A 25,675-nucleotide genomic window follows, 5' to 3' on the forward strand; every position below is an offset into this window, starting at 1 on the left:
ATGCTGAGGACAGATAATCTTACATTTGACTCTGATGTTATGATGCTTATATCGGCCCTAAAGAACAGGCATGGTTATGTGTAGCAGCCCAGAAAATATGAACGATTTGTACAACACTTCTGAAAACAACACTGCTAGTTCAAGCAAAAAAAAAAAAATCCATTTGGCAGAAGCATAAATCAGGATGATGTCTAAGGGGCAGAGAACATTCTTTGTATGGCAAAGGTACCAAGTTCTATGACTGGCATCTGTCGTTAAAAAGGATCTCAGGCAGCAGCCAGTAGAAAAGACTTCTCTTTGTGACATTGAGGAACCATAGATAGCCAGAGTGGACTTAATGAACTAGTGGGACCAATAGGGTGACTCAAGTACATAGCATCTGCCTACATTCAGTGGGATGGACCCAAATCATCATCACTAGATTAAAGTTGGAGTGAATCTTTTCTACTCCCCTTCTCATGCTACTCATCTCTTCTGAAAGTATGCAGTGTGAGATGTGTGTGTGTGGGGGGGGGGGGGGGGGGGTATTTGATGGAAATCACTCTCGCTTCCAGAAGTGGATACACCCCACAGTGGCACATCAACAAATGTTCCAGTTTGTTCCAAGCTGCCAGTACAGAATAATAATCTCATTTTAAATGAATTAAACACTTGATAATTTTTTTGGGGGGGGGAGGGTCTGGGTGTATTTACACACCATCATCTAACAATTTCTTGTTTTAAAAGTGTTGTTCTCCTGGGACCAATAAAGGAAGGCACTTAAAATACTCCTATAGAACAAGATACAGTAACATGGGGTAAATGAAATGAAGAGCGATGGTGGCAGAGGAGCAGAGAACCACTTCAAAACGCTACATATATATGGGAAATCAGAACGGAAAATAGCAATGTTTACGCATTTGAAAGCTATTATAATGCAATCCAACAGAGCTTTTCAGTTCTAGCTGCGGGCATCAAATATGGGTGGTTAAAGGAAGGCGTGGTTTTTCCTTTCTTGCAGTGCTGATTACATAAGGACATTTCATTCACAGGCAGCTGGACAGCAAAGGACAGGTTGTTTTTGAAAAGGTTACAAAAATTTAAGTTATTCTCATGCCGCAGGCCCAGTTACATATCTAGAAAGTAAGCTTGGGAAAAGCTGGCAAGCCTGCTGCGACTGCATGCTTAAGTACACACACTCCAAAATGCACAACAAAGCCACACCGGAAGGCTGTGTCCACCAAACACATTTTTCTTGCCAGCATGGAATACCCTATGGTTACAAATCTTCTAAAAATTGGTTTGGTTTAAGCCCTTGCCCACATGACTGCTGGAACCACATCTGCCACCGCTGCATACAAAAGCAACTGTCAGGCATAGCACTATGTGCATAATTTCAAAACGTGACTTAAGAGTATGCTATAGTGCGCAATAGCACACAATAGCATACTCTTAAGGCACATTTTGAAATTCTGAAAGAGCCCCGTGGTGCAAAGTGGTAAAGCTGCAGTACTGCAGTCAGGGCCCTCTGCTCACGACCTGAGTTTGATCCCAGCAGAAGCTGGTTCAGGTAGCCGGCTCCAGGTTGATTCAACCTCCTTCCGAGGTTGATAAAATGAGTACCCAGCTTGCTGCGGGGGAAAGTGTAGATGACTGGGGAAGGCAATGGCAAACCACCCCGTAAAAAGTCTGCCGTGAAAACGTTGTGAAAGCAATGTCACCCCAGAGTCGGAAACAACTGGTGCTTGCACAGGGGACTACCTTTACCCTTTTTTTTTTATAGTACACAATGCATAAAACAGATTGCCTTGTTAATATGTATGTACGGCAGGCTTTCTTATCCTTTTAACACGCACAAATATTTATTAGAGAAAAAATATGGCTTTGTCAATTCCATAGTCAAAGAGCTGAGTCACTCAGAGCTATTTATCCTGTAGCACACCTGCTCTCTACATAACACAGTCTAGGTTGCGTGGGCTGACAGAGTTGGGGGTGCGGACAGCTCAGAATTATGTGATGCGTGGGTGTGGAGGGGAGGCAGCTTTTGGTGATTCCTAATTCTGAATCTATGATTCAAGGAAAAATCCTTTTTTCAACAAGGAAAGGGAAGCCAGAAGTCAGAGAGTGGCAAATCAAAACACACCAAAATGGAAGCTGTATTAATCTCATTTATTTACAACATGTATATACCACCTTTCTACTAAATCAGGGGCTCCAAAACATTTATTTATTTATTTAATTTATATCCCGCCCTCCCCGCCGAAGCAGGCTCAGGGCGGCTCACAACATAAAACCACAACAAACAGTTAAAATCAATACATATTATAAATTATGCATTCAATTAAAACAGTCACACCATCAATAATTAAAACAATCAGAATAATTTGGTGCTAATCTCTTTGATGCTATGTTTCAGTTTTCAGTAGCGACGGTATTTCCTCAGCTTCCCTACGACACAGGCTCAACATCAGTTGAAAGCCAACCAGAAGAGAAAAACAAATCACAAAAACAAAAAACAAAAAACCTAAAATACATTAAACAAACAGTACTTAAAATGTAGAGCAGGAAGGCGGAGAAAAAAATCTATACCTGCAGCAGAAGACAGCGAAAGAAGGAGACAAACAAATATCCCTGAGGACAGGATTCCATAGTTTTAGTGCCTCAGTCAAAAAGACCCTGTTTCAGGTTGCCATCTGCCTCTTAGAAGGCAAAGGCACCCAAAGCAGGGCCTCAGAAGATAACCTTAACAGTCCTGTAGGTTCATACGGGAATAGGTGGCCTTTCAGGTAGAGTAGTTCCAAGCCATAAAGGGCTTCAAATGTCTAAAACCGGCAATGTTAATTGAGCCCAGAAACAAACTGGGAGCCAATGCAGATGAAGCAAGACTGGAGTATTATTTATTTATTTGATTTATATTCCACCCTTTCCCATGCAGGCTCAGGGGGGATCACAGGCATGGTAAAACAGTTAAAATACAACAATAACTTAACAATATACGTTATAAAGCATAACTCAAAAAATATACACAGGCAAGCAGGCACATATTTCAGCTGAAAACATAGTTTTTCGGCTCATGTGGTTCCTACTAGGAATAAGGCCCACTGCGAGGGAAAATACAACAGGCTCTAGAAAGAAGCTCTGGGTGAGACTTCCGGTTTCAGCGACGCAACAGTAGAAGCGGCTCGGACCGGCGCGTCCTGAGCCGCTTCTAAATTGGGCATCCAAGTGGTCCCCCACGAAGGGGGACTCAATTCTGGGACCCAGGAAGGGTCCCAGAAGGCAGGGAGCTCAAGTGGTCGAACGGGGGATGCAGTGGAGGCGGCTGCACTCCAATCCCGCTCGCTTCTAGCCATTTTTAAACGGTTAGAGGGTCGACTGCCGGCTTCTTTTTCCCCATTCTGACTTAAGAGATTCTTCAATGGCAACACAAGCTGCTTCGCTATTATTAGAACTGTAAGTGTCTTTTCTTTCTTATGCTGACTTTTGAGGCATCTTCACTGACAAGCAGGAAAAGGGAGAACTGAGGCTGAAGCAGAACTCAAGTGGAGGCAAAAGTTAGAGAGAGCGGGGGGTGGGGGGGAAACCCTCTCTCCCTCTCCTTCAAGGCTTTCAAAAGTTTCTGCTATTTTGGTGATCTTATAATACTTGCATGAGGAGAAGCACGCCAATTTCTAGATACAGAAGAGACTTGATGGCTGAACTTGGGTGGGTGGGAAGACAGCAAGGAAGTGACAGAGTCCACCCTTCCAAGCAGCCATTTTCTCCAGGGAAGCTGATCTCTGCCATCTGAAGAGCAGTTGTAATTCTGAGTGATCTCCAGCCCTCACCTGGAAACTAGAACAACCTAGAACACCACAGTAAAGGTTAGGTGCAAACAAAAAACTGTGGAAAATCACAAACCACAATGTAATAATACTTGAATATTTAAACAAAATTAAAAAAACAGCAGCAACAGTTCATCGAAAAATTCTTATAATGACTATAAGAAAATACACAACACTCTACTTTTAACAACATCTAAATACACATCACTATCTCCTATAAATCACAATAAGTAGTTCATGTCGATATCCCTGAGTACATCGTTTCTCCAGTCAACTTCCAAAGTTCACAAAAACAATCCTGCCACTTCCTTGTGGTGGATTAAAGTGCCAGTGCGCTTACCAATTCAGTGGCCAATCCCATCTTCGAAATTTGATACTTGGTTTATTTAGTTCAGCAAACATTAAAGCTTCAAGTCTTCAAAGAAAGAAAAACAAGTGGGTGCGTGAAAAACCTCTGACAGGGACGCACATTTATCGCCATTTCTGACTCAGTCTTTTGTTGAAGAGGCTTTTCCCACTTATCTGAAAACGCAGAGCCACATGGTAACCTTCAAATATTATGCACACTATATAATTCTAGCCAAAAACCTTTTTAATCAAATTAAAATCAATCTTAATCAAATTAAAATCAATTTTAATCAAATTAAAATCAGATTTAATCAAGTTTGCAGAGTAAATATGGATTTAAATGTTTTTGGCTGGAATTATATCGTGTGCATAATGTTTGATGGTTACCATGTGGCTCTGCGTTTTCAGATAAGTGGGAAAAGCCTCTTCGACAAAAGACTGAGTCAGAAACGGTGATAAATGCACGTTCCCGTCAGAGGTTTTACACGTACCCGCTTGTTTTCTTTCTTTGAAGATTTGAAGCTTTAATGTTTGCTGGACTAAATAAACCAAGTATCCAATTTCAAAGATGGGATTGGCCACTGAATTGGTGAGCACACTGGCACTTTAATCCACCGCGAGGAAGTGGCAGGATTGTTTTTGTGAACTTTGGAAGTCGACTGGAGAAACAACGTTCTCGAGGATATTGACAAGAACTGCTTATTGTGATTTATAGGAGATATAAGTGATGTGTATTTAAAAAGGTAAAGGTAGGATTGTTAAAAGTAGAGTGCTGTGTATTTTCTTATAGTGATTACAATAATTTTTTGATGAACTGTTGCTGCTGCTGTTTTTTTTAATTTTGTTTAAATATTCAAGTAGTATTACATTGTTTCGTGATTTTCCACAGTTTTTTGTTTGCATCTCACCCACAGACTGGCAACAGTAATTCCCCAGGAGGAAATGGCTGGCTTGGAGAGTGGCATCTATGGAATTGTACCTCTGAGGTCCCACCCCTCCTCAAACTCACCCTCTCCAGGCTCCACCCCTCAAATCTCCAGGAATTTGCCAACCTGGAGTCACACTGGCTGTCATAGTGAGGCTGCTGAACAGAATTAAACAGTCAGGCCTAGTTAAGTCATGCCAGCCAGATGGCATCAAGTCACCCAGAGGGTGCTGTCAGGCATAGGGTAGCCAAACTCCACATGGAGCCTGAAGATCTCCTGGGATCATAACTGAACTCCAGACAACAGATTTCTCTTCCCATCCTGGGGGAAATAACTGCTTTTGAGAGTGGACCATATGCCATTCTATTCACCTGAGGCCTCTCCCTTTACTGAGAAACTGGTTGCCTAGCAACAGCCTCTGGCTAGAGGTGAGGCTGAGGGGGGAGGACGGAGAGAGGGAGTGACAGGAAAGAAATGTGGCCCATGAGGAAATGCTCCCAGTGGGGCCAGGCCTTGCCACCTAGTTGCATTGTGACGATAGTGGCTCCCTGGCTATTTCTGGGGCCTTCAGAAGCTGATTGTTGATATATCTTTGTTACTGTACTGCATTGTCTCATCATTATGCTTATTTTGAGAAAATGCAATAAACTGGGTTTTTTTAAAAATTAAAGAAATAAATCCTCTTTTTTGTACCTAGCCGCACAGTGTGGCTTTTTGGATCCACATGCTTGGGTAAACAAATAAAAGCTCTTTGAGATATCCTACACTCGCTGGAGAATATCCTGATGCTGGGAAAGGCAGAAGGCAAAAAAAGAAGGGGACGGCAAAGGATTAGATGGCTGGACAGCGTTACTGATGTAACTAACACAAATTTGAGCAGATTTTGGAGGATGGGGGAGGACAGGAGGGCCTGGCGTGACTTGGTCCATGGGGTCGCAAAGAGTCAGAATCGACTGTGCGACTGAGCAACAATTGTAAAAGATCTTTCCTTTCCTATACACATTACAGAGAATGATTCTTAAATACACGGTGGCTGCTGATACACTTATTTGATTATAAATATAAAAGACAGCAGAGTCACAGTAAAATTCTCACTACATAGCAAGAGGCTACAAACCACCAGTACCACATACCTTGTAGAAAGTTCATCATCAGCCATCTACTGCAGAGAGTGGTCTCCACCAAGCCATGGAGCATCCTTTTGGGAGGAGCTGGATTAGTTTAAAGCAGGCCTTGAATTCAGCAGGAGCTCACAGGAGCACAACTCCTGAACCTTTTGGAGGGTTCCCCCTCCTCCTCTCTACCTACCTTGTCTATTGAATAGTAGATGCAGCTGCATAATAATCCCTGGATTAGGAGAGTGGGCAGCCAACCAGCCACCAGGAGCTTTGCCACACCCCCAGCAGCCCTCATTAACCCCTGGAGAAGCCCACACCACCCTTTCTCCACTTCTTATGTGATTTTGGGCAGTGTGTGGCTTGTTGACCTTTTGACTTTGGGGGGGGGCAGCCCAGGAGACCCCCAGGAGAGTGAGGCCTGCTTGGACTGGCTGGATCTCTAGCCAGCCCAAGCAGGCCTTGCTCACCCAGGGCTCTCCTTTCTTGTGTCAGGTTGCATTCAGCTGGTGGGGGGGTGGCATATACGAATGAGTTATGCTAATAAGTTCCACCACCCATTTTTCTACAAAACGACCCCTGGTTTAAAGCATACTTCCTCTGGGAGTGGAAGAGGCCAATCTTGGATCAGCCAAGACCTGCCAAATGTGCAGAATTTATACGCTTCCTAATAAGGTTATAATGATTCACATTTGTTTGTATACATCAAGAATTACTGATCCATGAGGCAGACTAGAATCCATGATGCCATTTGTCCCTGCTATTTGTCTGACTTCCCATTCACTGATAGCCAAATCTTTTAAGACACAAAGACTGCAAAGATCCCTTTATCAGAACTCAGGGAGAACTCCAGATCTCCTAGCACTGGCTAGATCAGGAGCCACATGTGGCTCTTTCGAACATATTGTTTGGCTTTCAAAGCTCCCACTGCCCCATTGGCCAGCTTGGAGAAGGCATTCCTCTCTTTCAAACATTTTCCAAGCTAAGCAAACTAGCAGCTTGGAAAATGCATTTACAATTAAAGTTGCTTTCTTTCCACTTCTCCCTCCCCAACTATTTTCCTTTCTTGTGGCTCTCAAACATCTGACATTTATTCTATGAAGCTCCCCTGGGCTAGATCATTTTTTTGAGCAAGAACACACAGGAACACAGTTACGGCTGGCTTGGCATCAGGGGGTGTGGCCTAATATACAAATGAGTTCCTGCTGGGCTTCTTCTTCTTTTTTTTTTACAAAAAAAGCCCTATGTGGAATAATGGTGTTGTCAGGGGGTATGGCCTAATATGCAAATGAGTTCCAGCTAGGCTTTTTCTGCAAAAACAAAAAAGAAACGGGCTCATAACCTTCTTGCATCCTGTGCGTTTCTCCAAGCAAGCTTGAGAAGGAGCCAGAATGCTTGGTAAACTGGGTTGGGCAAAGGGTTCTGCACAGTACGAGGCTATGTCAAGGGTGAAGAACAGTGATGACAGAGCCTACCAAGTTTCCTCCTTGTCTTAACTATCAGTCTGGAATTGGTACAAGAACTAAAAGGTATTACCTGATCAACTTTCAGCACTCCACTGCAAGCTTTCATCAGATATGCTGTACGGTGATCTCTGAAAATTCCCAACACTTTTCTTAGTCTTTCACACTGAAAGCACTGATCATTTGCAGGTCTTCAAAAACTACACTGATCTAAACATGAAGTTATACTTTGAGGCACAAGAAACGGAGGGTTGGCCAGTATTTTGCAAATTCTGTGGGTAAGCATGGTTATGGTTTTATCCATACATAGTAATAACATCATCAAATTGGTGGCAGTACCCAGATATTGGGCACCTGCCTGATATTCCAATAATGATATGGAAGGAAAAGGGTTTCGTATAATTTTGTTAAGACTGAATTCCTCTGTGAACAAATGTGTAGCCATGGTAGGACTATAAAACTGGTAGAACCTCATTGCCTACTGGTGTCTGTTATAGCTAGAAATTTGTCTTCTTCCTTTATATATCCAAAGGTCATGACTAGAAAACAACTTTCATCTTAACAGTCATTGACCTCCTTCTTTCATTCCTGTGTCTCTGCTCAGAGTAAATCTAAAATACTAAATGTCTTTGTCAGAGGCGGAAGCGTGGCCAGCTGAGTCATGAAGCTAATGTGGCATCAAGAACCTATATTAATCATGGACCCAACAGGACAGAGTTACCTCCCTTCCTTTCCATCATGTGACTACTGCTATGAGTAAAATGGGGCACAGCCAGATCGACCATACAAAATACTCATCAGTGTTCTCATCATAACCATAAAATGGACAACTGAATTCTTCAGGAGAAGCCGCATCAACTAGCCTTGCTTCCTTGAAAGCTGAAATAAGATGGCCAGGGTTTTGCAACTCATAATGCTAAATACTGTAGAACAGATTTCAATACTGCTGATCACACCGGTCATTACAGGCACAGTTTGTCAGCCCCACTCCTCATTCCCTAGACCCCCAAAACTATTTAAAACAAAACTATCTTCTAAAAATATTGGTCAGGATTGTGTGTACACACTTATGCACAACTATCAGCTTTCAGAACCACGCTGCCGTAGTACGGTGCTTGGAGGTGCACTCACTGGCATGTACCCGCATATCATAACTAGCAATCTATATTGTAAAAAAAGACATTTGTTTGTTATTCTCCTAAAATTCATTTATTATTTCAAACTGAGGGAATCAGGCAAGGCTGTAGGGGAGATGAGAAGCAGGCCTTGCTCTTTTTTTTACCAGCCTATCCATCTTTTTAATTGTACAAGTGTGAGCAAAAAGACACTCTGCAGTGCAGAATGCCACTTAAAAGTCTCACAGGGGCTTGAGCAGGCTGGCTTCTCCACTTCCCCCATTTTATTTCACTGACACTCAGCTGCCCTCGATATTCCATCCCTCATCCAATTGGCTTTTTTCCCTCTTCCTCTTCATTAATGTTCAATGTTCTGTATTTCTGCATACGTGGAAGTCCTCTGAATGTGCAAAAACTCCCACCTGGTGTCTGCCTGGCCCAATTTTGTCATCTGCACAGAGGCCAGCCACTTTACTATTAAATGTAGTAACAGACATTTATAAAATTATATTTAATAATTTTAATTTATTTTTAAAAAATGTATGAACAGGTGGCCATAATTCCATCTGCAGCAATGAATTCCACATCTGTACAGTAATTTAATTATACTCGGCACATACTAAGTGGGGAAGATCCACACACTTCTGCTGAATTGCTGGATCCAACCCAGAATATGCAACTGTTGAACATGTATTAATTTTTTATCCCATCCTTCCTCCAAGGAGCTTCAGGTGATGTACACAGTTTTCCCCTTCTCCCTTTTATCATCACAACAACCCTGTGAGGTAGGTACAGCTCAGAGAGAGGGAACGGCTCCAGGTCACAAAGTGAATTTGATGGCAGAAGGGGGATTCTATTCTGGATCTCCCCAAATCTAGTTTAACTCCCTATGACACATCCCACAAAGTGTTTAGGCTTTTTCCTATACAGAAACACTTTTTGCAGAGGAAATGTGATGTGATTCAACCAGCTCTGCCTTGAGTGTGAATGCTAGTATCATTCCTTATAGTCTCTGAGTGTGACTTGTACATGATTGAAATTCATGGGAAGGTGTTCTTTGAAACTTTAACCACAAATCTAGACAAAGCAATCATGCATTCAAAGCAGGATGGGTAAGGTGACTATAACTGCAAAACAAGTATTAAATGGCATTAAGGAATAAACATCTGTCATATTGATAAGATAAGCCAATGTGACATGTTTTTTGTACTAGACCTGTATCTCACCTTTCCTCCAAGAAGCTCAGGGTAATATACATGAGTCTCAAACTCCTGAGGTAGGTAAAAGAGAGAGAGAGAGAAAGAGAGAGTGCACAGCTGCCCAAGGTAACCCAGCAAGCTTCATGGCAAGTGGAAATTCAAACTTGGGTATCCACTGGTGGGGCTTTTTAAAGTTTTTGATGTTTATGGTATAACATAGACTGCACACAGTGGGACTGAATTCTGATTAAACACTATTGGGCTGCAAAGCTAGAATGTTTAATGTACTTAATACGAACTTCTGTTGCAATCATCAGATCTTCCCAGTTTAATGCATTTTTTTTATAATTCAGGTGGAAATTAGTAACAACATCACTATATCAAATTTTCTTCATGTTTTATAAAATCCTTTATGTTTCTATCAAAATACGGCCAAAATCTTGCTTAGTGTACATACGTGCATGGAGTTCTCACTAGCCTTTCAGGATGAACTATCATTGTGACAAATATAGAATACAGAATGTGCAATGATTTGTGTTGTGACACGTACATGGCAGAGGCTATCGAGAGAAGGACTCTTATAAAAGAGACAAGCCAGGAGAAGAAGCATTTTTCCTTTTTCTCCTTCATATGTTTTGTAGATGCCTACAAATGAAAACAAATACTGCCAGATGAATTCAGGTGGGTAGCCATATTGGTGTGAAGCAATAGAACAAAGTTTTAGCCCAGTGGCTCCTTAATTCTGGGTATAAGCTTCAGTGTGCATGCACACTTCATCAGATACATTGAACTAGTTTTTCCTCAAGCCTTACATATAGGTAGAGGTGGCAGCTTAGTTGCCATGAAGGGCTAGTTAGAGTCAAGATGTATAAGTAACTGGGCAATAAGTATAGCTGAGACTGGACTAAAGTAATATGTATACTTATTTTGTGTGCATGCAAGAAAATATTTTAATCATATGTTAAGTAGAGCTTCTCCCTGAAATGTTGAGAACCTGCTACCAGAGTTAAGCATAACCTCACTCCTTGATATTTCGTGGCTGGCCCCAGCTCCAATGGCATCCATTTTGTGTCTATACCTATTACCCTGCGTCAGAATTCCAAAGTTGTCCTCAGTTTGAGAAAGGTCTTGAACACATGTTCTAAACACTACACCATACTGGTTCTGATAAGAACATCAAACTTGGGCCTTAGAGATCCAGGTTCAGACCCCCACTTGGCCATGATGCTCAATGGGTGACCTTGAGTCCATCTTTCTCTCTCTCGCCCCCAAACGTACCTCACAGGTCACTGCAAAGATAAAACTGGAAAGGGAGCACCCTGCATGCTGCCCTGATGTCATTTAGAGGAAGGCCACGATATATGGGTTAAATAGATCAAATCCTTAATTTCCTTGGCTTTTTATTTACAAGCTAGGCACAAACTGAAAATGCGGTATTGAGGAACAAAGAACACAACTGATTGCCAATCAGCTCTTCCCTCTTAATTCCAGTTCCAAAAAACAAACCGAAATTAGCAGAAATTTCTCAAGGAAAGGAGGAGTGCTGAATGAGAGCCAACAAGAATGTTACGCTATATGGCACTGGTACATACTGTTGAAACACAACTAGATCTTTCATCATACAAGCAGAACAAAACATCAGTGAGGCACATATTCAACAATAAGCATGAAAGAGCTAAAATGCTGGAGCAATTTAAGTTCTCGTCTAGAAAGGCAAACACTGAAGATGTTTCCCTTTCTAAACAAGATATAAATTCCTTATCATTAAGATCATATTTATGGTTATGAAGAAGCCATCTGCACAAGAGCCTTCTGCAACCCTCATCTGGCACTTAAGGGCAAAACTATTAAGGGAAGCAGTACCACCAAACAGAAGGCATAACATTGCACATTCTGGATCTGCAATTTCCCTAGCTTACTATGCAGAGGAGTGGCTGAGAATAGTCTGTGCTTGACTGCTTCATTGGGGGACAGGGAGGGAAATCACATGCACTAAAGCTGCAAAGGGATGTACTCAAAGGAAAGGGTTTTTTTAAAAAAGGGGTTTCTCATATTACCTGTCTCAATTATTTCCCAGTGAGAGCAGAGCAGTTTAGCGGCACATTCTCATCTGCAGAGATTTGAAGATGGCAATATTTATTAAAAGAGAAACAAATTTCCCTACTCAACCATGTGTTATTTCTCTACTGCTCATCCCCATTCACTTATTCAGAGGTTTAACTAGACTGCCCTTTGGATGATGGAGACTGCAAATGCACGAATATGACCAAAACTTGTTTTGAAGTTTTTGTAAGTATGTCAGATTAGCTTCTCCACTGGCTTTAATTTTTAATGTGTTCTGTATTTCTGTAATTAAGATGTACCAAAAAGGGGCAGAAATTCAGTTTGTGACTGTTCTCAAACATCTGTCCTTTCTATTAAGAAGCAAGAAGGTCTGTGTGGAGTAGCTAACAGATTTATATTCATGACGCTGGATTTTCCTTCCTTTAAACCTGTCAGCCACTTCATTACAACATCACAGAGGATAATATGCTCCAGTAAACGGAGTCATATTCAAGGAGACCAACCCATTTTTGGAATGAAAACTAAAAACATCATTGCAAGTGTAGCAGCAAAACAAAATGCAACCAATGAAACGAAGTAACAGGCAAAGCCTCCTTCAGCTTCTAAAGTTATCTCCGTGACTTAATTCTGTTTAGCATTTTTCTTCCAAAAGAACTTAAATTTAAACACACACACAGTAAATTTCATGCCACAGTGAAATAAATGTTGTTATCAGCAGCTTAAACATTATTTCCTGACCAACAAAGACAGCCAAAGAAAGGGGAATGGCAGAAAAATAACTTGTAACAGACAAAATATTTACCTCTTAGTATACTTTTGAGGGCAGCAAGCATACAGGGTTCCTTCAAAGTGAACTGTGATGCTTTAAACCCCCACTGTACAAAACACTCCAAAAGAGCTACTGTGTTAATCCGCTATAGGATTATGAACGCAAAACATGCTGTGGTACCTATAGAATTTTGTTGGTTTATTGTCACGAATCTTTTATAAGCCTTCATCATCAGATTGAGAAGATGATGGATAGGCATGTATGCATGTACAGAAAGATGTAACGGACTAGGCAGGCTGATTTTAATCAGAGCAATTTAAACTTATCCTAGACGAAAAAGATATAATATTGGATTGGGTACAAATAATCTGCAAAGATAACAGGTTTTTCCTTTCCCTTACTCATGCAGCCCCCTGTACCACCTCTAAAATGGATCCTGAAGGTTGGGGACACTTAGGAACAACATGGAACACAGCTCAGGGAACTGTAACAAAACAGGAACCTGAAAGGAATCCCTATACACGTATGCAGTCTTGTGAAGCTCTAGTCACAGAATTTGCTCTTTTGGCACAAAAGGCAAGGAGAGGATTTCTTCCTCTCACTGAAGCCCTCTGAGCAACATCTTAGGAGTCCTCCTGAGCCCCAGAAGCTACATTTGGGAGAGGCATGAAGGAATGCACTAGGAAGGCGGCAAAGTTACCTTCTGCAGACTTCATAGAAGGGAAGAATCCATCCTGGTGTATCTAATCAAGCTCATTTTCTAATTAATACATTTTTCAAACAAGCATGCTTACCAGAATGATAAAAAAATTATCAGTTTTATATCACCTAGGAGTGTCTTCTGAAGCCTCTGGTCATGCAGTCCACCACATCTTTTGGACTGCAGAATTTTATCTGCTTACAGACAACTGTGAAATTACACATCGCTTATAAGCACATCACTTACCTGAGGATTATAAGGACTGTAGCCAGAGAATCATGAAAGATTCTATGAGTCTGTAAGGAGTGGGGAACTTTGGGTTTGTTTCTACCCAGCTCCAAGTGTACATGACGAACTTTTTTTAAAAAAAATGAATGGGAGTTTCAAAAGTAGTTTTAAAATGTGCCAAGGGTCTGCAGCCCAAAGGAAAAACTTCAGAATCCAACAAGTCCCTTTGGCGGACCTTATCACTACTTTAGCTACCAGCATAAGACCCCAGAACTTCACAGAGGCAAAGGCTAGTACTTTTCTGATTTTTTTGTGTAAAAACCTTCAACTTTAAAAAATGCCAACCAAGATCTCACAAGTCTATACTGCCAGATACCTGTGACCATTTGAACGTTTGGTAGACAACTCAGCCAACATTGATGAGGCTTCCATACCTCAGTTAGCATCAGTTGAAGGGAGTGAGAGTCTGAAAATGGTAGGTACTTGGGAGGAAAAGAAGCAGAGAAAGAAGACAGGAGGAGAAGTAAGAGGGAAAACTGAAGTATGGGAGGCTGGGCAGAAAAGAGGGTAGAGGGAAAGGAAACAGGGCTACAAGGGATGCCAAGAGAAAGAAAAGCAGAAATAGTGAGGTAAAAGACCAGGAAAGGGAGCTAGGTAGTGATTACTCCCTCAAACATAAGGTTTCCAGAGAAATTTGTCATATTATTTGACAAGGCAACATCATCCTCATTTTGCAGAACCAACAAGAGGGAGATAAATTCCAGAGGGATAGCTATATTAGTCTCCAGCAGCCACAATGACAGAAAAATTCTTGCTCTACTTAAGAACATAAGAACGCAAGAGAAGTCATGTTGCATCAGGCCAGTGGCCCATCCAGTCCAACACTCTGTGTCACACAATGGTCAAAAAAGCAGGTGCAATCAGTGGGGCCAGGACACTAGAAGCCCTCCCACTGTGCCCCTTCAGCACCAAAAATACAGAGCATCACTGCTCCAGACAGAGTTCCAACAATATGCTGCAGCTAATAGCCACTGATGGACCTCTGCTCCATATCCTTATCCAATCCCCTCTTGAAGCTATGCTTGTAGCTGCCACCACCTCCTGTGGCAGTGAATTCCATGTGCTAATCACCCTTTGGGTGAAGAAGTATTTCCTTTTATCCATTCTAACCCGACTGCTCAGCAATTTCATCGAGTGTCCATGAGTTCTTGTATTGTGAGAAAGGGAGGAAAGTACTTCTTTATCTTCTCTATCCCATGCACAATCTTGTAAACCTCTATCATATCAACCCACAGTCAATGTTTCTCAAAGCTAAAGAGCCCCAAGCATTTTAACCTTTCTTCATAGGGAAAGCGTTCCAACCCTTTAATCATTCTAGTTGCCCTTTTCTGCACTTTTTCCAATGCTATAATATCTTTTTTGAGGTGTGGTGACTAGAATTGTACACAGTACTCCAAATGAAATTAACTCAAACTAACACATTTATTGTGACATACATTTTTGTGCACCAGAGCTCACTTTGTCAGATAACTCTATCTATGAAATCTTTGCCACAATAAATGTGTACTCTTTAAAGGGCCATGAATGAATTCCTTGACATTAAGTGGAATATAATTTTTTTCAGATAATAAAAATATTTTTTATTTTTCTTTATTTGATATGTATAGTTGTATAAATGTTTCTATACAAATGATTCTTTAAAAATAATTTTAAAATACTGCTACAGAGCTTGGATTTTTACTTCATTGTACAGGGGATTCTACCAAATTTACACCAGCCTGAGAGGAAAATCAGGATCCATAGTTTAAGATCCCTTAACTGAAAACTCCAAGAATATCACAATTGCATCCAGGGCCGGCTCACCCACTAGGAAAGCTAGGTGGTTGCCTAGGGTGCTGGGAGGGTGGGGGCACAAAATTGGGCTCCCCAGCCCCTCCCGGTGCCCCAGGCAAGCACCTAGTTTGCCTGCCTCCTCCACCCACCAGCCACTACTGCTGCCCACCACCACCGCTGCCACCGCCTGCCCCTCCGTCCCCTTCCCTTCACCTCCCCCCCGTGGCTCCATGCCCCCACACCTCTCTCCCTCCCCGCTGCGCCTACTCCCCTCCCCACTTTCTGGATGGGAGAGGAGTCAGCGGCAGCGGGGCCACCCTTTCAGGATGCTTGTCCTAACAGACTGTGAGTGCAGCCCGACCCCGTGGCACGGTTTTGCCCACCAATTGAGTGATCAGGAGGGGAGATGGGGGCTTTAGTTAGCCGGAACGCAGTGCTAGAGGCAGTTCTGGCATTGAACTTGATGTGGGGGTGGGGAAGGGTCAGGAGGGAGAAGGCGGCGGCAGGGAGGATGAGGAGGCACAGTGATGAGGGGGGGAGGAGGGGAGCATGGAGCCATGGGGGGAGGTGCGGGGAGCGCTTTTGAGGGTGCCAGGCAATGAGTCTGCCTAGGGCGCCATGGGGTGTAAGGCCACCCCTGATTGCATCCCATAACTGCAACATACATTTCAGAGTAGTTCTAAAAGGAAAGCAAGTCAAAAGATCAGCTGTGTATTTTTTAAAAATAATAAATGAAAGGAAAAATATGACATGGTGTTTTTGTTGTGAAATCACAGAAACTATGAATGCAGGTATATATACCACATATACCATGAGTTAAGCAGTTTCTCATCCATTATACTATTTCCGGGTTGCGGGGGGGAGGAGATTCAATACTTGGTTTAAGAAACTTTTCCTTGTACACTGCAGCAACCTGCACAACCAAATTAAACACCACTCCATCAGGTCATTATTCCAACTGGTATTTGTATAAGAAACTTGTCTCTTATTGACAAGCTTTCTCAGGTTCACCAGTCTGTTCACCAGTTATACAGTACTGGTTACTAACTACAAAGCCATGGCTCATTTTAGGATCAAATTATTGCTAAATTATCCTAATACATTACTTATTTGTTGGATAAGATCATCAGTAACAGATACTTCACATTTTGCTTTTTTCCATGAGGAAAACCATTTGCCTATACACATAATATACAGACAATCCCTTCAACACTCACACACACCTTTGCCAACACCCTTTCTCCGCCACTCTAACTTAACTGGATGTAGGCAATATTACTACAAGCATGTTGTCCTGGAAACTATGTCATCACAAGCCATGATGCCATCACAAGCAATCATTATGACATTCTGACTCCCCTCCCCATTTCTATGTTACATCCCCAGCAGAAAATAACATTAAATAGGTCCAAATATATAGGACATGTATCCAAAGATAAGGGCATCAAAATGAAAACAGAAGAGTGTGTACAAGGAGGATTTTCAAATTAAAAGGGGAATTTGAAAAAAATATAAATTAGAAAGATAACATTACTAAAATGAAGTACTATCAGTGAGGTTCAGAAGACAGAGAAGATATTTAAAACTTAGGAAAAATTTTCAAGCACACGGTATAGATCAGGCCACTATTACATTTTTGGATGTATAATATATGGGGTTTTCAGTTTTCCCAAAACTAACCACAAAAAAGTACCTTAAAACACATAATCCATCTCTGATGGATTCCAGCAACTACACGGAACACCAATATAATTCAAGTCATAAACTCTCTCACATTCAAGTTCCCATGGAGACAAAATATGTCAAACCCAGTATCTGCACAGGCTTAGGAATGTCTTGATAACAATTCCATATCATGCCTCATAGCATCGATAAATACAGCAAATATGCTATTGCTCCAGATCAAATGAATCTACATTTTTTATCATATGCGTTTGTACGATCTCCAGCTATCACAGTAATATTAGTAAACCAGCTACCACTACACCAGTAAGTAGGAATAAGAGATTTTTTTTTCCTTGCCATTTTCTCCTGCCAGCAATAATGTATAAAGCTGATTACTGGTGGATATAACATAGACATCGGTCACTAAGCAATACTAAAGCGAGATTAAGTACAGCTCATCCCATGGACAAAAGAAGAATTTGACACCAGCGGTTTCTTTCACTGCCTTGCAAAAAAAAAAAAAAAACCACCAGTTTTTTTGCCATCTATCCTCAAAATCATTACAATGAACTTCAGAAAAGAATTCAGAACTCTGTCCATTTCTGTATATAAATCCAGGTTGTTTAAGAGTCCTGGTGTGTGTGTTAAGTGCTGTCCAGTTGCTTCCAACTTATGGCAATCCTATGAAATAACGACCTCCAAAACATCCTATCATTAACAGCCTTGCTCAGCACTTGAAACTGAGGGCATGGCTTGCATCCCTATTATGTGATTTTTAATTGGCACTGTTTTTAAAAAAACAAAAAACTATAGTGCCGCTATTGTTTTTTGGATTTATTCCATGGACCAACATAGCTATCTACAATTCTTGTAGAACAAGTTTAACTCTCTTTTTTTTGCTAACAAACTGAGCTGAATTATTGCAGCCTCTGAAATACGCAAGAAAAGAACAAAAACAGGGAAAGGAACAAAACAAATTATCAACCTGACAATTTAATTAAATTCTCCACGGACGGGCTTTTGAGATTCAAACCCATTCTCAAATATGTATTTTCCATTAGCTACTGATAATGAAATCTATATGTAATGGCAACTGCCTATGTTGTAATCTCTTCTCAAGAAAAAAGAAATATCCTGGAATCAAGAAGGAAGTTATGAGAGAAATATTGACCCAGCTTCCAGATAACTAGCATATACAAGTAAACCAATATTTAAATTATGACCCTTATGGATTCACCATTATAAATTATTGTATCTAAAAGCCAAGGTTTAGCCCACTTTTGGATAGCAGATCTGTGCAACAGACTATTGAGGATTTTGCAAATCTGGTGGAAACCCAAGGTTTCCAGAAAAATCTTAAATTTCGAGAAAAGCTGCATAATTTGGAGGTAATGCTACTTTAAAACAACAGCAGCAGCATTTGGGTGATGTTTTTGGCTGCCTTAGCCTGTGAAAATGTAGTTGCCATAAGAGGTGGCAGCAAGATGAAACTAACTGCAAGGATTTCCCCTTCCCTATACATCCCTGCAAGAGCCCCGTGGCGCAGAGTAGTAAAGCTGCAGTACTACAGTCCAAAGCTTTGCTCATGACCTGAGTTCGATCTTAGCAGAAGCTGGGTTCAGGTAGCCAGCTCCAGGTTGACTCAGCCTTCCAAATTTCCAAGGTTGGTAAAATGAGTCCCCAGCTTGCTGGGGGGAAAGTGTAAATGACTGGGGAAGGCAATGGCAAACCACCCCGTAAAAAGTCTGCCGTGAAAACGTTGTGAAAGCAACGTCACCCCAGAGTCGGAAACGACTGGCAGTTGCACAGGGGACTACCTTTACCTTTTTATACACCCCTGAAGGTCTCCCCTTTTTATGCAATAGTTAGAATTTCCCCTTTCTGCTATCTGTCCATTTAAGACAGCAACAGAAAGCACAAGTACATCATGAATGCACAATTTATGATACATATGCTTGCTGTAATATTCTCTGAATACTGATTCCAGCCCTAGGGTTTCCAAATCTGGTTACTTTACTTGACATATATGTACAAGGGTGTCTCTGTTGGGGGCATCGGAGAACATGTGCGCGGCCAATTTCTTTGTATTGTATGTTCCCTGTATCTTATTACCATCGCATATATATGTGGCTATAAAATATGCATGTGCTGTGAGGCTATCTATAATATAAAAACTTAAGTTAATCATATTTTTTAAGTGCTGAACTGCACTGGCAAAAGATTTATCGCAAACTCGGCACTACAGATAGGATACCAAGGAAAACTAGTTCCTGAATTCCTCCCAAATTGCTCTACTTGTGAACTATGTAAGACCTCACATGCAACAGACACTTTAGTCACACCTTTTAAAGTCCCTTAAAGGTGTGTGCAGCCAAGTAGCTGCACACCTTGTTCTGGCACAAAGGCTCTCAGGTGTCACTCTGTACTACTCTCGATTTCCTCCTCAGGGAACATGACTGGACAGTTTAAGCACACAAACACTACATTTCACAGACTCACTATCCTATTAATGTGTAAATGTTTGATTTAAGAAGGCAAGTCAGAAGCTAGATCCGTTATTCTCAGCAACCTCTTAAAACAAAACAGCTGCAGTTCAAGCATCTGAACAAAGCTTCACTTTGCCAGTATGAAAGATATACTTAAGTAAGAACCATCAAGCCCCTCCTTTTTGACAGAAAACACAAGAACAGTACAGAGGAAAAAGACAAGCGATGGGTTTCTTTGCCCCTGCACTTGAGATAATCAAGAGGCAATCAATGTAAACCACTAGACGTGCTAAACGGCAATAGTTCACTTTGCAGCATTCGAAAGCTGCATCCGAGACAGAGTGGAGAAGCTCATTTATCGTTCCACATAAGAGAACATGAAATATAACATTATTACTACAGCAATGGTATGGAATGCCATTTGGGGTCCAATTCAGAAGCTGTTTGGGAAATAGTTATACTGAAAAATTTGGATTGTATCGGGTACCCCAGGTTTGCTTTTCTGAACTCCCTCCACAAATGGCAAGATACAAATGCAGTTGATAGATAAAAAAATACAACACAATTTGAGATTAATTAAATCACACATAAAGGAAAAACTATAGGATTACTTGAACATGGACATATGAAGCTGCCTTATACTGAATCACACCCTGGGTCCATCAAAGTCAGTATTGTCTACGCAGACTGGCAGTGGCTCCCAAGGGTCTCAAGCGGAGGTTTTTCACACCTATTTGCCTGGACCCTTTTTTTGGAGATGCCAGGGATTGAACCTGGGACCTTCTGCTTACCAAGCAGATGCTGTACCACTGAGCCACCGTCCCTCCCCTTCTGCAAGTTTAGTTCCATATCAAACTAGTCTGATCCAGAGTGCTCAGACTGCACAAAAGACAAGCACAGCAATCATCTTGGTCCTCAGGGACGCACTTTAATATTGCTGTTTTTCAACAGAAGCAAACAAATCTGGGTAGTACTTTTATACACTGATTCCTACTCAAAGGAAATGACTGCCCCATTGCTCATATGAATCACAGGCAGTCTTTGCAAAAAGCATATGCTGTCTGAATAACCCCCAAATAAATTTTAGTACTTGGTACATAAATGTGTTTTCGAATTTGTGGAGATCTGCTTGGGGGGGGGGGGGGGAAATCACTCACAATTGTCCATCATCACCATTTGCTTAATGAAAAATAAAAGAGCTTCCTCTCAAATTTATTTAAGAAGGCACAAATTATTGAAGAGAACTCTCTGACATCTTTTGTCCAATGCAACCAGTGTCCTCAAATATCTAATGGAAACCTGTAACATAACGTTACATAATAATAATCATAGGTTTGGAACAGCCTCACATTTCCACTCCCCCAAAGTTGAACTTTTTTTGGCAACCACCTACATCCATCAACCAGGCCACCACACCCTACCTGCTTGTATGTTAGCTTTGATCAAAGTTATGTCATCAGCTCTTTGTGGCATGGACCTTACCAAGCAACTAGAAGAACCTCCAGGTGTTATATAACAACAGCATGTTTTCATCCTTAACATTCCCATTTATGACCCTTCCCTTAGGCAGAGATGCAGACACCTCTGGTAAACATCAGCAGAGGTGGGACCTTCGTAAGCAGAGGTGGTAGGGTGGACTTGACCCATGATGTGAGAGCAAAGTTTCAGAATTTGGCTCTATATTCTTTCACATTACATATCATGTTATTCTTTAATTCAAAAATCAAATTTGGTGTAGTGGTTAAGTGTGCGGACTCTTATCTGGGAGAACCGGGTTTGATTCCCCACTCCTCCACTTGCACCTGCTAGCATGGCCTTGGGTCAGCCATAGCTCTGGCGGAGGTTGTCCTTGAAAGGGCAGCTGCTGTGAGAGCCCTCTCCAGCCCCACCTACCTCACAGGGTGTCTGTTGTGGGGGAGGAAGGTAAAGGAGATTGTGAGCCGCTCTGAGACTCTTCGGAGTGAAGGGCAGGATATAAATCCAATATCTTCTTCTTCTTCAATAAATAAATGCTTTTGCAGCAGACAGACTGAGACACATACAATCAGAAATGGCTGTCTCAGGAGTGACTGGCAGTAGAATACAAAGGCACATTTATCACTGTTATAGAAACAATTAGTTTAAGGTAATACTAATCATAATAAGAGCCCTGTGGCACAGTGGTAAAGCTGCAGTACTACAGTCCTAAGCTCAGCTCATGACCTGAGTTCAATCCTGGCAGAAGCTGGGTTAAGGTAGCTGGCTCCAGGTTGACTCAGCCTTCCATCCTTTCGAGGTCGGTAAAATGAGTACCCAGCTTCTGAGGGGAAAGTGTAGATGACTGGAAAAAGCAATGGCAAACCACCCCGTAAAAAAGTCTGTCTAAAATAGTCTGCCATGAAAATGTTGTGAAAGCAGTGTCACCCCAGAGTCGGAAACGACTGGTGCTTGCACAGGGGACTACCTTTACCTTTAATATTAATCATACATCAGAAAACTGAGCTACAAAGACTTTCATGCAAAAATTTGCCAATCTATATAGCAATATATTTTGCCCAATAATCAATCATCCGATCTAAGGACCTAGTAAGAAAATGGAAGAACAACCAATTGAAAATAATGAGAATAAAAGAAACTATCTATAATAATTCTTTTTTAAAATAAGTCATAATAGTTATGTATCTAGAATATTTCTATGTCACTTCTCCAGACCTGCTCACATCATACAGCATCACATAATAGAATGGACATCAGAGGCAAGCAAGAATGTGGAAAGATAACATAAGAACATAAGAGAAGCCACGTTGGATCAGGCCAATGGCCCATCCAGTCCAACACTCTGTGTCACACAATGGCCAAAAAAAATTTATATATATATATATAATATATAATTTTATACACACACACACACTGTGGCTAATAGCCACTGATGGACCTCTGCTCCATATTTTTATCTAAACCCTCTTCAAGGTGGCCATGCTTGTGGCCGCCACCACCTCCTGTGGCAGTGAATTCCACATGTTAATCACCCTTTGGGTGAAGAAGTACTTCCTTTTATCCATTTTAACCTGTCTGCTCAGCAATTTCATCGAATGCCCACGAGTTCTTGTATTGTGAGAAAGGGAGAAAAGTACCTCTTTCTCTACTTTCTCCACCCCATGCATTATTTTGTAAACCTCTATCATGTCACCCCGCAGTCGACGTTTCTCCAAGCTAAAGAGTCCCAAGCGTTTCAATCTTTCTTCATAGGGAAAGTGTTCTAGCCCTTTAATCATTCTAGTTGCCCTTTTCTGGACTTTCTCCAATGCTACAATATCCTTTTTGAGGTGCGGCAACCAGAATTGCACACAGTATTGCAAATGAGACCGCACCATCGATTTATACAGGGGCATTATGATACTGGCTGATTTGTTTTCAATTCCCTTCCTAATAATTCCCAGCATGGTGTTGGCCTTTTTTATTGCAAATGCACACTGTCTTGACATTTTCAGTGAGTTATCTACCACGACCCCAAGATCTTTCTCTTGGTCAGTCTCTGCCAGTTCACACCCCATCAACTTGTATTTGTAGCTGGGATTCTTGGCCCCAATGTGCATTACTTTGCACTTGGCCACACTGAACCGCATCTGCCACGTTGACGCCCACTCACCCAGCCTCAACAGGTCCCTTTGTAGAGAGAATATAAAATACGGTACGAGCCTTTTCAAAACAACTGAAGAATTACCAAACCTAGGATCAAACAACAACATGGGGAAAAGTCTAGCCTGCTAATACGAAGGATGGACAAAAGGACAGTGGATCAACTAATTTGGAATGAGATAGTAATGACAGAACAGTGTCACTGAGCACATATCACCACTCAACCCTCAGAAGCAATTTGATCCTGCAACTAGGGCAGGTGATATAACAGCAAGAACTACTATGGCAGACAGAGGACAGGTATATCAGGATGCCACTTCAAGAGTGTAAGTGAAATGAACGTATGACACATTCAATAGCTGTAATTGTATTCTTATTTCAGCTTCCCTCCACCGTATGTATTGCTCATTCACCATGACTGCTCTGCTGAGTTCTCTCTCTTTTTTAATCTCTTTCATTTCAACCTGCCTTTCTCTCCAGTGGGGGCCCCAAGTGGCTTACATCGTTCTCCTATCACAATTTTTATCCTCACAACAACCCTGCAAGTTAGGCTGACTGTATGCAACTGACCCAACACCACCCAGCAAAATTTCATGGCAGAGTGGGGATTCAAACCTGGGGTCTCCCAGATCCTAGTACAACACTCTAACTACTATACCACACTGGCTCTCACACTGACTTCTGACAGATTTCCAATTATTCCAGTGGCTCTAACCGTAACACCAGGTGTCCCACTCTGAACTACAAACGTTTAACAAATGAGTCCCTATAACAGCTTATGAACATTCCCTTTTGCTTCCATCACTTTCAGATTGTTCTATTTGCTGTTCATTCAGCAAAAATTTTGACTCCGGTCAGCAGTTCGTTTTGTTGAAGAAGAGAACAGGAGATATCAGGATAAGGCTCCAACTCCAATCCTCCTGCAAAGCAAGCCCCCACCCCTCTTTTACAAGCACTACCTTCTCCACATTCCTCTTTTATCTCTTGAGTTGGCAACTGAGATCATCACAGTTCCTTTCTTCATGCCACATGCGGCCTGGTGGGGGGGGGGGGGGCTAATTCTCACATTACAATAATACTGCAAGGAGAGAGATGATGGTTCACTGGAAAAGGGCAACAAATATAAATGTGTCTCGTGCCCCTCCTTTTCGTCCCATGCATACTGACGGCATTGCCAGCTGTGCCCAAATGCAGCTGTGCTCGCTCAGGGACACTTTGACCCCATCCCACCGACACCGCAGAGGGGCGCTCTGCATTCAGGGCATGCGAGGCTCGCCTCTTTCTGTCGCACACTAACGAGGGAGAGCTTCACAACGGGGGCACCCCCTGCCCCCCAGATGCGGGAACTCTGCCCATGCATCGGGAGTCCATCGCCGCCCCCTTTTTACCCTGGGGTCGCCACACTCACCTCCTGAAGTCAAAGGGCATGTTGGTGGCAAAGGCAGCGCTACCTTCCCCGCCCCCCGCCCAGGATCTCTGTCTCCCTCGTGCCGGCTTCAGGGGCAGGAAGTGACGGGCCCAGCCCGGCCAGGCCAGAAGACGCGCAGCAAGAAGTCATTGGGCGGCAGAAGCCGGTCGCCGCGCCGCTTCCGCCGCCTAGTTAAAGGGGACAGCAAACGGGCTCGAGGGCAGGAGAACGGAGCAGTGTTAAACCGGGGAGCTGTATGCTTCCACTGGGATGCTCAAGATTGTAACTGCACATAATACAGATTGGGTGAAACCGCAGACCGCATCACAGTGGGAATGTTCTCAGTGCAAAGAGACACAGATGTGTGCTGCTGCAGAGCGGGAGGAAATTTGGGAGCAAAGTGCTGGGGAGTCTGCCTGCTGAACTCCGTGGAATTTCCGTTATCAAAACAGAATGCACTGTTATTCCGGATTAGTTCATTGGGAATTATTGCCGCAGGGCCTATACAGGCGAATAATTAAAATGCATACAGTGAATGCATACAGTACTTCGACTTTACTGCATAATAAATAGGAACCCAGTGACACTTTAAGGACAAAAAAAAAATCGCTCCAGTGTAAACTTCCACGAGCCAGAGCGCGCATCATCAAGTTCATAAATTTGTAAACTCTGATTTTTTTTTTATAAATAACAGAAAGATATTGGTGGTTTACAAAGAAAATTGATGATGTGTTTGTCTTTACAGTGTACAACTGTTTATGTGTAAATCCTAGTTAAGGGATCCTGACATAAGAGAGTCCAAAGGACACAGGTTTTAAACAGATGGTCTCAGTAAGTTCTGCAATAATCTTGGGCATAGCTAGTATTATAGTAGGCTGAATGGCCCTGACTAGCCCAATTTCACCAGAAGCTAAACTGGATCCACTGTGATCAGC

The 25,675-nt window shown here is 42.1% G+C and overlaps 1 protein-coding gene across 1 annotated transcript in view; it reads right to left on the reverse strand.

Annotated features, from left to right (window-relative positions):
* The window catches only part of ERGIC1 (endoplasmic reticulum-golgi intermediate compartment 1), a 143,220-nt gene extending 118,311 nt beyond the window's left edge, over positions 1 to 24,909 (reverse strand). The window contains exon 1 of the mRNA XM_060240581.1: positions 24,741 to 24,909. Coding sequence (XP_060096564.1) covers positions 24,741 to 24,760 — 20 coding nt within the window. The 5' untranslated portion in view covers positions 24,761 to 24,909. The remainder of the gene's footprint in view (positions 1 to 24,740) is intronic.
* Positions 24,910 to 25,675: the final 766 nt, after the last annotated feature.

Source organism: Heteronotia binoei, chromosome 5 (genome assembly GCF_032191835.1).
Source record: "Heteronotia binoei isolate CCM8104 ecotype False Entrance Well chromosome 5, APGP_CSIRO_Hbin_v1, whole genome shotgun sequence".
Taxonomy (NCBI): Eukaryota; Metazoa; Chordata; class Lepidosauria; order Squamata; family Gekkonidae; genus Heteronotia; species Heteronotia binoei.